Source organism: Daldinia decipiens, assembly GCF_022478715.1.
Source record: "Daldinia decipiens strain CBS 113046 unplaced genomic scaffold F4813scaffold_26, whole genome shotgun sequence".
Taxonomy (NCBI): Eukaryota; Fungi; Ascomycota; class Sordariomycetes; order Xylariales; family Hypoxylaceae; genus Daldinia; species Daldinia decipiens.
Window position 1 is genome coordinate 284,631 of NW_026054569.1, and position 14,021 is coordinate 298,651.

A 14,021-nucleotide genomic window follows, 5' to 3' on the forward strand; every position below is an offset into this window, starting at 1 on the left:
TGAAGTGGTATGCGTGCTGTCAAAATCTCCAACCATCCATTCATACTACTTCATCTAGCGCAATTTGTTTTTCTTGTTTTTCTTTCCCCCTTTTCGCACGTATGTTTCTTGATGTAATTCATTTTTCATACGTATTTTGCTATAACCCCTGAAACTCTTAGGCGTACTCCTCCTTAACGCGTCGGCCATTCATGTCGTAGCTTCGGTGGCTCCGCACACTCCTCTGACGACCCCACCTACGACCGGTGTGACCCTCACCGTTGCTACCGCGGATACCCAGACAGAAGAGTACGGTGGCGATCAGTAAGGCGGCCCAGCTACCCCAGCTGAAGCCGAAGGCCCATCGACCGAGGCTAGCATCACGGCCGCTCGCAATGAACGCATTACGCATCTTAACGAAGACAGCTGTCATCAGCGACACGGCGATGGTGTGGAAGAACAAGGCGACAAGAGCTCCTAGTCCCGCGATGGCCGAGCCTAAGCGTCCACAGCATGCCACGAAGCCTGCAAAGAAGGCAAGTACGGAGAACACGAGCGCGATTAAGAAGAAGACCCAGCCGAACCGCCACATGTAGAAATAATAGGAGCTCGTAGTATCGCCACCATGGGTACCGATCAGAGAAGATGGCGCATTAGTCGGGTTTGCAGACCAGGCCCAACCCAGGGGAGGGGCAGGCCATGCGCCGCTACAGTCGGTGTTGCCTTCACCGCAGATATAGAAGTAGGTCCACTGGGTGACGGAGCGGGCGCCTGTTATGCCGCCGGTCTGGGCTGACAGGAAGTAGGTTTGTTTTAGGGGCGATGTATCAGCGACGGCTGATAGGATCACGAAGAACAACATCACTAGGGAGCCGGCGAGGAAGATGAGGGAGAGAGGCGCGAGATATGCGTCTGGGGAGCTATTAGCGGTGTTGCAAAGCTAGAAAGTGATTGCGGTGAGACTTACTTGAACGCGCCATCTTGAACGCTATTGACCGGCCAGAGCTGATTGAAGTGTATAGAGGTTACTTGTGATATCGAGAAAGATGATTGAAAAGGAGCTGAGGGTTGAAAATGTTAGATTTCAGGTTGCGAACTTTAAAAAATTTTTTTTTTTTTTAATAATAACATTGAAATTTACGTTTGGCGGAGACGAGCAAACAGGTACCTAAAGCAGGACAGCTGGCAGGGTAAGGGGTAGGTAAAACTAAAACTGTGTGCAGCACGTACCTGATTTTTTTTAACACTTGTTAAAACACTGTTTCGTTTCCAGGAGAAAATAGAGCCAAGACACAATTTCTTAGATTAGGTTGTCTTAGATACGAATCCGGAAGAGGGTTTGAGATCAAAGGCGGTCGGGCAGATGGTTTAAGGGGATAGGTATCGAATTGTACAACCCAGATAGGGATTAGTATTAAAGGTATACGAGTAATATAATCGTAAGATCGAGTACGATTTTCGCAAGGTTGTTACCACGAACGAGAAAGGGGATGGAGACGGAGGCGGAAACGAAAACAATAATAATAATAAAATGGTTGAAGGTCTCTTCCGATTGAGAGTGTGTTGATCATCGAAAGAAAAGTCGTTAGAGGTTCGTCAAAGGGCGGGCACGAGCCAACTCCTAGTGGGGTAATATGACGACACTGACGAAGCTATTGGAAGAGCTCCTTACCTAAATTAGTCTAGCTCTGCCGAATAGCCTGATAATAGTACCAAAGAAGCTACATCCAAGTCTCTCCTCCCGGCAAGATCCTTCGACCTTATGATTGCCCATTTCGTTGAAATTAGCACGCACTTCCTTTATTAAGGTATGTATTACATATTACAGGTCAGGCCTGGCTAAACAAAAACCCGCTCTACTCATACGTCATCTATACAGCCCATTCAAAGAAACCAAAAACAGACGAAGTTGGATCATCGTGATAGCATAGCCCTGATAATCACCATGATGCCAAGTCGTCGTCATTCTCGTGAGGCTTAGAGATAGCGACAACGGCAACGTGGTGCTACGCTTGCGGCGTGTCCTCCGAGGTATCCGACATCCGAGTCTAGAACACCGGTATCCTACTTTGTATTTTTTTTTTCTTGACAACATTGAAATCACTGTGGTGCTTATGTAAGTACCTACAACTACGCATCGAGCTTCTATTGGTTAAGACATGAGTGAAGGCTCCAAAACAGGGGTTAATGCCGAAGTCCGTCAGTTAATTATCTACGCTCTCCGCGACTTGAAGTGGTCTTTTGCTTTATATTAATGCCTCTTTGCTGACGACGCTTAATATATTCTCATGGGTCCTCTATACGTGGAATGTCCATTTTCTTTAGAGTCGGAATTTATATTGAAAGGCTAGATGATTGGGCCCATTCATATACCTTTTTAGGGGTAGGTAGATTCGAATTTACTGTTACATCTAATCAATTACTACCTAGGTACTATTATTATCCCTACGAGATATTATTAGCACCTGAGATAGAGGTGATATTAGTATGCTATGATGACTTTATCACTATGATAAGGCTTGAGTCCCAGCCACAACTTGTATATCACGGCCACCAATACCTACCCCGTACGAACCATAACATCATTGTTGATAATGAGGGTTTTCGAAACTGAGAAGTTCGTATAACTACTTAACCTAGATGGTTGTTTATAAATACCTATTTAACTAAATATTTTGATGGGATTGATAAGATATAATATTTCCGAGTCTTGCGAGCTTTCCATTCCTTTCCTTCTCATTCGAGGCTATATGTGTAAGCCAAATAAATTCTAAGATATGTTAAGCGCGCTCTTTCTGACCCTTGTTAATACTTATTATTTGTAGTTTTGTACGCATTTAACGCTATAAAAGGCAGTCGTAACAGACTCAGAATAAAGATTAGCCGATCAACTCACCACATTACTTAGGCTGTTTTAAAAAATTGGTATGTAACTTATCTTAAGGCTATTGAGATGAGCACAGGAACTAAATTTTACGCCAGCCCGGGGCGTGCGACATCTATAGATACGTCGTAAGATTGCAAACCAAGACTGGCTTTGATTTCGCTACACTAGCCTCCTTTATCCATATCTCATGTTAGCACAATGGCTTCTTAGGTACCTGATTGGTGTCTATGGAGTTTCCTTCTTTATACTCTTATGTTCTATCGTATCCAAATATAATAATAGAATTGTTCCAGGAATATTCTTTCACATACAATCGTCTCTATAGACAACTAATGGAATAGATGGGGTTTAAAGTCTATCCGTTTATAAATAATTTGGGCTCGCTACAATTAGACTTTGGGAGCTTTGAAGAATCACAAACCGTAAACCAAGATAATCAAATATTGCGCCGCGAAACCCTAGGGATAGATTATAGAAATTTATCTTCAAGGTAAACTGTAGAGTGCCCGTGTCAAGGAGGCCATGCGCTGTAATCATTTATTTCTGGAGTCGAATCGACCATTTCTTAGCACTCCCCCCCTGAGCATGTTGGAGAGACGATACTACATGCCACTGAAGAAGTAAACATGTCTATTCCACTTTTTATTTTCTATCTATTGCTTCTAGCTTGGGTGGTCGTTGGGGTCGCCTCTGGCATGTTTATTCTTTATGTACAAAAATGCTACGCCCAAGCACAACAACCCGACGAATCGGATGAACATACTTTTCTGATCCAAGGATCAACGCTGCGAAGATCAGGCTATCTTTCCGATGATGAGCTGAGCTTTGATGGTTCTGATAATTACGACGAATCTCTAATGTCGGTTGAGATAGCGCCTGTCAACAGGTTTGAGTGGTATATGTATATTGTCTGACGAGCTCCATGCTCTATTGTATCACTACTCGGCTGCTAGCTGTTACGCGGGGTACAGTTGATATACTTTTCGTCAGATACCATTGTCATCGCCTGCCCTATTGGATCGAAAATATGAAGAGAGATAGATGAAGGAAACACCCATCACTGTTTAATGGCTCGATGGAAAACTACGACAGAGGCCACGAGATCCCTTATGAAAGCTTCGCTCAAGGCTATATTTGGATGAAAACCACCTTATGCCTTATGTTGACGCGCGCGCAGGGGCGCCGGGGGGTAATAACAACCATTATGGAGGATACGGTCTGGATAAGAAGTGCGAGACGAATCACATTATATCATGGGATATTTACGTTTGGCCAAGAATAATTCTACACCACCACTACACCAAACAACCGCCACAGCTAGCACTACTACTCCTACTCCTACCACTGGTACTATTGCTATAAAAAAAACTCATACAACCCATAAACCAACAAATCTTAAATAAGAGTTTAAAGAACTTGGGAAGTGGCTGTATAGGCAAAAGGAAATATCTTGTCCTTCGAACGTTGATTTAAGGGTAACTAGCTTGGACAATGGTCTATCTATGTATATCTTACTGTTATTTATGTATCTACTTTGTGTTTAATTTTATAGATTCTAACGAATTCTATGTCTCGTCAAGAAAACCACGCCTTGCTGATCGAGTTAGTGACTGAAATATCTGGCTGGATATTATGTTATAAGGGGCAAAATATTCTGGAATATGATAAGGACGAGGTAGCGATATGCTTATGCGTCATAAGAAGGATACACGGTATCGTATTATTTCTACGCTACATGATGATATACTACTCAATTTACGCCTTGGTAGTTAGATGGGCTAATTTGCTATGCGGATGAAATCGCAGGTACAGATGGTACTAAAAATAATATAAGCACTTCTGCAAGGATGATATACCAGCCGCTATATCTTCTGGTCTTTTTTAGAACGGGCAACACCTCATGCATAACTATCGTACCTAGCACCTCCAGCAGTAGATGTCTATTTCAGTGTATCGCAATATGGTCATATAGTCAATTACCGTTGTACCTAGGCGTGTCTGTCTCCAATATATAAATTAATCTAGACTGGACGTGGCGATTACGAAACGAATATCGAAGACACGGAAACAACTCTGTTACCCCCTTGAAAACTTTATATCCAAAATAGGGAACCAGCTATGTAATACTAAGAGTATTCTTTGTTCTAGACGTCTCATCGAGAATCCCACTAGTCGCTATGGTGCCAGTACTTGATAAGTCTCAGGATAGTCGCGACATAGCAGGACTTGGACATCACTCCCCCTTATTCTGAGATGAGACACGGATTAAAATAATCATTAGTATGCTATAAGCTAGGCCCATGCTTCTTAATCTGTGCAATTCGATGCCTGGTATATAAACGCTCGCTGAGGTATGAGAAAAGTAAGTTATATTTAAGAACCAAGCGAGAGTTAGCCGGAAACCAGGCCACTTCTAAGCACTGTTTAAGATATCATTGCTGTCTTGTTTGTATAATTGAAAATAAAAGTTCGTAATTGGAGGTTTAGATGACATCGAAAGAGAGTCTAGCTGATAGGTGGCGTCATTTCAAACTAACTAGAAAAGAGGTCTTAAAACTATCACCAAACATTATCAAGCCCTTTGGAGATGGATGAAACATTGTGACTACATTCTGCAATTGATGATTCTCGGCATTTGTTGGAGTGTAGAAATTAGCCAGTTGTTGTCCTATTCAGTCCGGGTATAAGGTGGCAAAGGACTGCCGTGCTTGTGCCGAGGTCTTGTGACATGGTAATAGGTCAAATTCGCCGAAAAGCTCCTTGGAGAAGCTGACATAAAACGATGCTCCATATCAGAAACCAGCTGACTATGCTATGACCGCATATTATTGCAATTGTTCTACTTGCTCTTTTTTTCAGGCACAAACTTTCGTGTCCATGTAACATTTGACAGGAAGGCAGAGGATCGACGGGATGTGCATTGAGAGAGCGTTTTTCGAGCACAGCTAAAGCACTCCAACAAATATCAACATGGAGGCGTCAGGGTAATCAGCCCTGAAGGCGGGATTGGCAAGGTACGTTTCCTTGTTTTCTCGAGATCCTTTGGGTAGGCGTTGGATACGATGGATACGGAGTCCTCTCCGTAGTGCTGGAGTTGAAATGCCCAACTAGGGGCCGAGGATGGACGGCAATCTTGGCTGAAGATCTTTTCCGCCTTACATGGGATTGATTTGTAAAGAGAGCCTACGCCGGGCCGTCGCGTGGGTGGGCATAGGGCGTACACCCCTTCCTCATCCCGGCCGTTCAATGTTAGAATGCATAAACTTGATGTTGGGCCTGCTCACTTAGTGTACATATGCCATTGTTGGACAAATATGTAGTTGGACAGGTATACACCATTACACGTAGTCTCGGCTCCTCTTCTCCCTCATCCATGGTTCGGTAGTGTCTGGTCCGAACGGAGCCGCACGAGATTACTAGTCTGCTGCGCATATACATAGGAGATAAGTACGATACATACGATACATACGATACTTGCGATACGAAGTGATGGACCGACAGTGAATTAAACACACTCCCTGTCCCGCCCCGGAGCAGATCTTTCACACTCAGCTACCAATCAACCCGAGGCGCCCAATAAGCGAATTCCGTATTTGGCAATGAAGTGCCATAACGTTCGGCTCTTGACAGGTTTGTACCACTGAAGTACCGGGCACCAGCGGGAACGTATACCCCCCTGGGAGGCTAGACTTTAGGGTAATTTGGATATAACAGATATGTATCTTGCGGCTGATGTGAGCAGAGAAAAGGAGGTAGCCATCGATGATCATGTGCACGATCTATTATGCGGTGAGCGAGGCAACACAATGTTGCAACGCGCAAGTGCTTACATGTATCTCTCAAGTATCAGTAAAGGAGAGACGTGATTTCTACCATGTATCAAAAGAGAATCATAAGAATAGAAGCTGTTTGAAAGTGGCGTAGTTGGTGGTATTTCATGGTGGACTAGACTGGAACTAGACTGGATTGGATTAGGCTTTGATGAACGAGTCGAGTTCGAGACGTTGTCAGCAATAAATAAATTCGAGCGCGAGACCGAAGAATTGTAAGAAAAGTACCTAACTACCTACGTAATTACGTACATGTGCCTAGATACCTACCTACGGTATGTTATGAGGTAGGTACATAAACTAATCCAGGATGACAAAAGACAGTAAGTACACTAACAAAACAAGTTTACACTAGTAGGTTAGCACAATGCTTTTAAATCGCCAAGAAATGACAGCTCACAAAACGATAGGAAACAGGGATCAAGGCTTTAAGAAACCCCCTGCTAGATCGTCCCGTGCCATGGATCCATCGTAGCTCTCTCGTCACCGACAAAAGGTGGTCTGAGCTTAAGCTATCTTCACCTTGAACTTTCCTGCTCTTTCCCTAAGGTACATTAGGTACCTACCTACATATGTAGCCTAGCAGCCTACCTAGGTAAACAGCCTGCTAAGCCTGCACGGCGCTAGGAACAGGGTTAAGTTTAGTTGAGCCGGGTACGTATGCCTTACCTAACACAGTAAGATTTACATGGGAACAACCTCAATTCATTCTCTCTCTTCCAATACATACACTATTTCCGGCCTGGGCATTGCTCCGCTTTCTGTTATTAATAATCTAGGTATCGTCAAGTGTAGGTGGTTTTTGCACCTTGCCGGAGAAAGCAAGCCCTAGGTTAAAAGATATCCCTTTCTCTTATCTCCCCCTTTCCCTTCTTCTTCCCCCCTCCTAGAGCGTGACATCCAATGCCGCTCCGCCACATCGCTATTCCCTCGTGGCCCCGGACCACGCCGCCCAGGTACCCGACCTATGCCCTGGCGACCCGCATCCAGTCGAGGTTGCAGAAAGAACTACTGGCCTGGAAGGCCCTGCGAGATGACCCACGGCGACGACCTGATGATGCCCCGCCTCCGTTTCCCACCCTCATCTCCTTTACCCCGGCGCCCACATACACTCTCGGCAGGCGGCAGACCGAGCCGCTATCCGCCTCCGAGCTCGCGCGCCTGCGCGCCCCTCTCTCCGTATCATTGCCCCCCCGCGACGACCACAAGTCCATCACTACTGCCGTCTTCGCGCCTGAGGTCTTACACGCGCCCCGTGGCGGGCTGACTACGTACCACGGTCCGGGACAAGCCGTGCTCTGGCCCGTCATAGACCTTCGGTCCCCGCAGCATGCGCACTTCTCCGTGCGAGACTACACTTGTCTGCTAGAAAAGACTACTATCGCGACGCTGCGCCGTGTGTACGGTGTTACCGGGTTCACGACCTCGAACCCGGGGGTATGGGTGCGCAAGGATGATGACTTTTCGAGAGACGAGGAAAAGATTTCGGCGCTAGGTGTTCACCTTCGGCGGCATGTGACCGGTCTCGGCGTGGCGGTCAACGTCGGTGTCTCGGTTACCGGGACCGAGGCGACGAACCCGTGGGCGCGAATCGTAGCGTGTGGATTAGGGGATAGGGGAGTCACGAGTATCGCCGCGCAATTAGACTTGCTGCCAACTCACGAGATTGCGCCTGAGGATATCACGGCAGCATGGGCTGCTGAGTTCGCTGAGAGGCTGGAGCTACCTGGTGCCGCTGTGGAGGAAGAGGACTGGGAGACGTGGGGGAAGGAATTGCAATTCGAACCGGTGGGGCCAGGCACGGATGCTGGGTTTATCGAGGGCCAAGTGATGCAATCATGATTCGTACTACACGTTGTCGCCTTGAGTCCCTTATTATCTGCCTATATGGTATATACGTCACGTCTACGATGCCCATCTTGCGTATTCTCTTCGAAGCCTTACGCAAACGAATCACGTGTTCGCGTACTGAGCCAGACAACGAAGTACTGAGGGTCATCGTGGGGGTTTGATCTGTACGAACAGATACCACGAACAATGGAACAACTCTTCCACGAAGCAGGGCTGGCCACGCCTCTGCCAGCCCAGCCCAGCCCAGCCCCAAAGTCTCCACGCCAGGGCCACGCCCCTCCCGATCGATCTACACACGCACTGGAGTACGGGTATACACACGTACATACATACATACACACACATATACATATTTATGCATCGCGATTGCTCATAACCTCCTAGCCCCGAAAAGCTAGCAGCCAGCAGCCAGGCCTACGTATACGCGACCTTCCCCACCACCAAGCCCCCAACTTAACCAGCACCAGCAACCGGATATCCGCTAGAAGCGCTCGGTCGGCGGACGGTCCGCTCCTATCTATCCACCCATCTGTCTTGTCTGCCTGTCTCGGAGGAGTCGTATATACGAACGAATCAATCAGTGAACACGCGCTGCGGACACTATCATCAGGGATGCTGGGATCTCATGCAGCGGTCCGCGGCCGATGTCGGCGCCAAGTTAAGATTGAAGGATAAGTATATACCTAAGGGTTTCGAGCTGGGACAGGATAACTAGGATAATACCTAATGTATGGTATGGTGTGTACTGTGCAGGAAAGCGGACAGGACGGACAGCCTTTTCACACAGGGAAGAGAAAAGCATGTACGCATATATATTTAGCTGGGTAGCGAGCGGCAAAGTGCAGTCTTCTAATCAGAGGGCGACGTGGCTTACCGTCGTGGTCTTGCTTTGCTGTACCAAGAATTGGCTGCCTTAGTCAGGCATGTAGGGAGTGAAGAGTGAGCGAGTTACTAGGATCGAGGATGCGAAGGTGTTCATTGTTTGGTGCGCGGCCGGGTCTAGCTGGTCAAGACCAATGAATCCTTGCTCTTCGTTGGCTCGTGCTTCCGTCCTAGGATGCAAGGTACAGCAGCTACTTCGATACGGCTATTGGACTGCATCTACGAGGCATTTATATACTGATATACTGCGAAACACCATTACGAATATCACAAATCACATCATAGACGTCGGATTAAAATATCATATTAGTTTCTGCTCGAACTTTATTAACTCATCTGCGTTCGGCTTTGCCGATTATTTCGAGGGGCTGCGGATATACGTGGAATTTTATCCTGTTTGCCCTCTGGTCCATATTACATACCAAACTCGTAGGCCTTAATTCTTGTATTAGGGATACCGGATACTCCGTCTCATTATTTCGTGTCGGTGATATAAATGGTACCGGCCGGCAAAACGGCCGCGTACCTCGCAGTCTTTCATTACCAAGTAACGCCGTGGGTGTAATAGACGGGAAGTGTCACCGCCTCCCAAACGGAAGAATGCTCATGGGACCGGGGGAAAAAAACCTCTAACCCCTGTTCTCTTTTTTGATGACCGCGCAATGCTCGCTACTCCGTTTCCGACCGCTGCCTTTTCCATGTGATATCTCTTCGTCTGCCTCTGGCCTGTACATCTCAGGCTGGAAATTCATATTATTGTAATGAGCCACATTGAAGTGGCTGTTTTTAAAGGTATTTGTCGTGAAAGCTGGTTCGTGAAACGTGTTGGTTTCAACTAGGTCAGGGAAGTTGTATTTGCTGAAGCGCAGAGGGTGCAACGTCATGGGGGTTGCTGGCTGTTGCTGCGGGGGACTCGGTTGTGGAGGTGGAGGCCCGGTAGCTAGGCCATCTGGAAACGGCTGCGGCATCCATGGCGATTGCGGAGAAGGGGCATAAGGATCTGACATAGGAGACGGTGCGGCCGGAGACCCCAAGGGGGATATGTCGGCAACACCAAAACCGGGTATCATAGCTAATGTACTCATGTCAACCGGGAAGTCTTGAAGTGGCATGTCGGTGCTTTCAATCTCTTGATGCGTGAAGGGCGTTGCCCGATTGATCGACAGTGTAGTTAGTGCGGGCGGCATGGGTGAAGGCTGGACAATAGAGTCGCGATATAAAATATCGTAATGACCTGGACGGTACAACAGGTAAATTATTGGCCCTAATGCAGTCTGGTCCTGACCGTTAGCTTCTTCGGGCATCCGATGAATATTGGCTTCCATGCCGTTGCTCCGGTCTAAGTAGACAATTTCGAGCACGATATTCGCTGGTTTGAGTAGCACGTCGTGAAGTAGCACAACACCTACGTGGTCGATCTCCCGGTCAATAGGTAGGATGGTATCTTGAACGTAGCTCTCGGCGCCACCCGTTATCCAGGGCTCGTAATGGGCATAACGACCCTTCAACCATGACGATGCGAGCAAGCGCTGATGGTAGACGATGGATTGCGACTTCTCAGGATTGTTGAACGTATCCATCACGGCTAGCATAGCATCCTGGCCATTAGACATCGCTCCGATGATCTCATTGAATAAGTCAAATGTTACGGCAACCATATCCTCGAACAGCCAGACACTATGTCCCCCAACGGTCTCGATGAATTTGTTCAAGCTTGTTAACCGAGCCAACTCGCCTTGAGCTTGATTTATATCGCCGCAATGTACCAACGTCTCGAAATAACCGAAGGCGATCGCTACAACAATATAACAAAGAGTCAACTTAGGATACTATAGGTCTGAAAACTAGGTGAGGTGATGAAAAAGCTGAATATTGTCCCCACTAAGTTGCCTTATCTTCACAGAAGCAGATCATCGATCGATCGAAGAATATTCTAGATAGGACCCAGATCCTAAATTGACTTGGCTACCTACGCATGAACTGCGGGGTATGCGTACGTGACGCAGGAGGGTCCTCGAGATATATTAAGTAGGAAATATGTCAGAACTCACCTCGCCAACCACAATTACCGTCACCTTGGACAGGGCGATAGTGGGAGTAGGTCTGGGGTAATGCCTACGATGTCACAACGAGTCAATTGAAAGTGTCCGATTGTGCTGCTGGAGCTCGGGTTTGACTAACCATAGTTTTGGCGACATATATAGGATCTGCTTTCGCATACTCCTCCGTGATTATCGTGCTTGGTCGTCTCTCGCCGACTAAAGGACTCTGTATGCCGTTGAAATGTGAGCGTTTTGATGCTTCCGATGGAGACGAGGAGGGGCAATGTGCAAAGCGAGAGGTATGATGGCGATATGAGCTAAATATATAGCTATTTACGTGTAGATAGGGTAGATGGACGAAAACAGAAGAGTATCGCAATAAAAACTGTACTTACCACTAGCTGAGGCTCGAATTCGCGAGCTGCAGTTTCTTGCTGAGCAAGGTCGGTTGGATGTGGTGGTTCCATCTTGATGTTGCGATGATTTTGATGACGATTGTGGGGTATCGCCGGGTTGTTTGTATTGGTATTGTTGGTGCTGTAAGGAATATGGCCTGAATTACTTGCGTGAGGCGGTATTAGAGGATTATGGTTATGATTGTGATAGATGGGAGAGGCGAAGAAGTCGACGGCTGCTGGTCTACCACCTGCAACTGCGCCAGCACCGCCAGCTTGCGCCGCCCCGAATTGTCCCAACGGAGTGGGCTGGAAGGCGTATTCGGGAACTTCTGCGTTGGCTATGTGGATTCCATAGGAAGCGTACGAGGAATATGGTGTGGGTTGAGGCTGGAACATGCCTGTGCCTGGGCTTGACGAGCCAGAGCTTGACCCCAAGCTTGGGAGCTTCGGGTCATGAAAGCTCCAAGTACGTAACCGGGTGGATGGTCTTTGAAGTTCGGGGTGGGCGTCCTAGCTGCAAGTAGCTCAGAGCTCATAGATTAATCTTAGTTCCGTCTGGATCCGCCTGGCTGCTCTCGTGCAAGGAATTATTAGGGCTTCTCTTCGGGCTGTAACCAGCAGCGACAGATAAAAGAGAAACGAGTGATAAAAAAGAAGGAGGCAGGAAAGAGAGAGCAAGAGATAGGAGGAAGATGAAGAGGAAGAGGGAGAAGGAGGAAAAAGAAGGAAGTAAGAGAAGACGAGAGGGGATCCAGAGAGTTGGTAACGGGCGGGTTTTTGTCTAAAAGGAAGATGAGCACCGAGAAGCGATCAATCAAGTCCATCAAAGTCGGGGTTACACATCCAGCGGTAGTGGTACCGACCCCCCTGCAACATGGGGTTGCTTATGTGGTAAGTGAGAGGTACCCTAGGCGTAGGGAAGCTACAAGCTATATACTTGCTTGTATACAAGTAGGGTGTATGTATACATTTAGAACCTTTAGGTACAATTTACGTTAGGTAGTTGCGCAATGTATATATAGGTATATGTCTACCTATTTACCATTCGTATATACATATACATTAGGTACTTCGTTATATGTGTAACCTAGGTATGTAAGAAATAAAGATATCTACCTAGGTATTTACCCCTTGTAGAATCTGGGCGATTCTATCGCTTTTCTAGCCGATGTCCGAAATAGTTTTAGGTGAATTTTGTAACTTGAGTTATTACATTCAATGCTGGTATAACATTACCTCAACTAGGTACGTTCACCCATATATACATATATACTTGGATATGTAAATGGAATGCAGGTATGAAGATACATTTAAGGTTCAATGTTTCAACGGGAACTTCCCGTTTACCTCTCAAAAATATACTAAAGTGCACCTGGGCCGTACCCCACTCCCGATACACCTACATCTATGTCTACGTGTAAAGACTTTAGAAGGATTGTACATTATCTTTTGTATGTACACTTTTACTCTGTACGTACCTAAGTTCCCTAGAAACTCCCTACGAAGCTTCTACCTATGTATAATATATGTCTAATATATGTAATCGATGACCTATCCAATCTATCTGCAATATGTAAGTATGTAAGAAAACAAAGTCCACGACTTATACGTGCAGGAGTACGGCAGACCCCTGAGAGTGTTACCCTATGTAGAAAAAATCCCCTATAAATTAGGATACTCTACCTAGGTAGGTATTACCTTAGGTAGGTAGGTACATACCATAGAGGTAATTTAGGTACTTAGGTACCTAAGCAGCTTGCGCAAGGTCTGTGCGTCTATGCTTCGAGCTAGTTGGGCTTGACGTCGGTTAGCGATCACAAGAGATCAACACATAGGTAAAACGGTTAGGTACCGAGTAGCACAGCGGTACCTAATAATGTCTACGGTGTATATCGCTAACTTCTGCCTTCTAATGCTAGAAGAAAGCACCCTCCCGTGTTTGTCTATGCACAAACCACACCTTATAGCCTTATAATTCATGTTAAATACCTACAGTCAATTTACTTACACAGATGCATAGATAATGCACTATACATGAACCAGTCAGAACTTCTCGGCCAAAAGTTCTATGTTGCATTTGTGGCTTATCTGGCTGGTTGGTGGCTGGTCATCATGTGTAATGGTTCTATATTTCCCTAAGATGGAAGATGGA

General features: G+C 46.4%; 4 protein-coding genes across 4 annotated transcripts; 2 read left to right on the top strand and 2 right to left on the bottom strand.

The window, feature by feature from the left end:
* Window positions 1–157: 157 nt before the first annotated feature.
* On the bottom strand, window positions 158–959 carry F4813DRAFT_381783 (SUR7/PalI family-domain-containing protein; the record flags this gene model as incomplete). The annotated part of the gene is made up of 2 exons (XM_049245717.1): window positions 158–891; window positions 947–959. The coding sequence occupies 2 exons, from the start codon at window positions 957–959 to the stop codon at window positions 158–160; spliced, it is 747 nt and encodes a 248-aa protein (XP_049097906.1).
* A 2,324-nt stretch (window positions 960–3,283) lies between these two features.
* F4813DRAFT_365848 (uncharacterized protein) lies at window positions 3,284–4,629 on the top strand. The gene has a single exon (XM_049243962.1). The coding sequence runs from the start codon at window positions 3,493–3,495 to the stop codon at window positions 3,778–3,780; it is 288 nt and encodes a 95-aa protein (XP_049097907.1). The 5' UTR covers window positions 3,284–3,492; the 3' UTR covers window positions 3,781–4,629.
* A 2,562-nt stretch (window positions 4,630–7,191) lies between these two features.
* F4813DRAFT_149669 (uncharacterized protein) lies at window positions 7,192–8,732 on the top strand. The gene has a single exon (XM_049238941.1). It carries the CDS (start codon window positions 7,600–7,602, stop codon window positions 8,536–8,538), a length of 939 nt encoding a protein of 312 aa, XP_049097908.1. The 5' UTR covers window positions 7,192–7,599; the 3' UTR covers window positions 8,539–8,732.
* Window positions 8,733–9,963: 1,231 nt separating this feature from the next.
* F4813DRAFT_149672 (cysteine proteinase) lies at window positions 9,964–12,362 on the bottom strand. The gene is made up of 4 exons (XM_049238942.1): window positions 11,867–12,362; window positions 11,611–11,697; window positions 11,481–11,544; window positions 9,964–11,224 (listed from the first exon to the last, which is right to left on the bottom strand). Exons 1-4 carry the CDS (start codon window positions 12,263–12,265, stop codon window positions 10,059–10,061), a joined length of 1,716 nt encoding a protein of 571 aa, XP_049097909.1. The 5' UTR covers window positions 12,266–12,362; the 3' UTR covers window positions 9,964–10,058.
* Between the last annotated feature and the right edge of the window lie 1,659 nt (window positions 12,363–14,021).

Excerpts from the sequence above, each read along its gene's own strand:
- F4813DRAFT_365848 (XM_049243962.1), top strand. The coding sequence starts at position 3,493 with ATGTCTATTCCACTTTTTATTTTCTATCTATTGCTTCTAGCTTGGGTG.
- F4813DRAFT_149669 (XM_049238941.1), top strand. The coding sequence starts at position 7,600 with ATGCCGCTCCGCCACATCGCTATTCCCTCGTGGCCCCGGACCACGCCG.
- F4813DRAFT_149672 (XM_049238942.1), bottom strand. The coding sequence starts at position 12,265 with ATGTTCCAGCCTCAACCCACACCATATTCCTCGTACGCTTCCTATGGA. Across the intron at positions 11,698-11,866 it reads AATTCGAGCCTCAGCTAGTG|AGTCCTTTAGTCGGCGAGAG; the intron begins GTAAGTACAGTT and ends AACGGCATACAG. Across the intron at positions 11,225-11,480 it reads CGGTAATTGTGGTTGGCGAG|CGATCGCCTTCGGTTATTTC; the intron begins GTGAGTTCTGAC and ends ATATTGTTGTAG.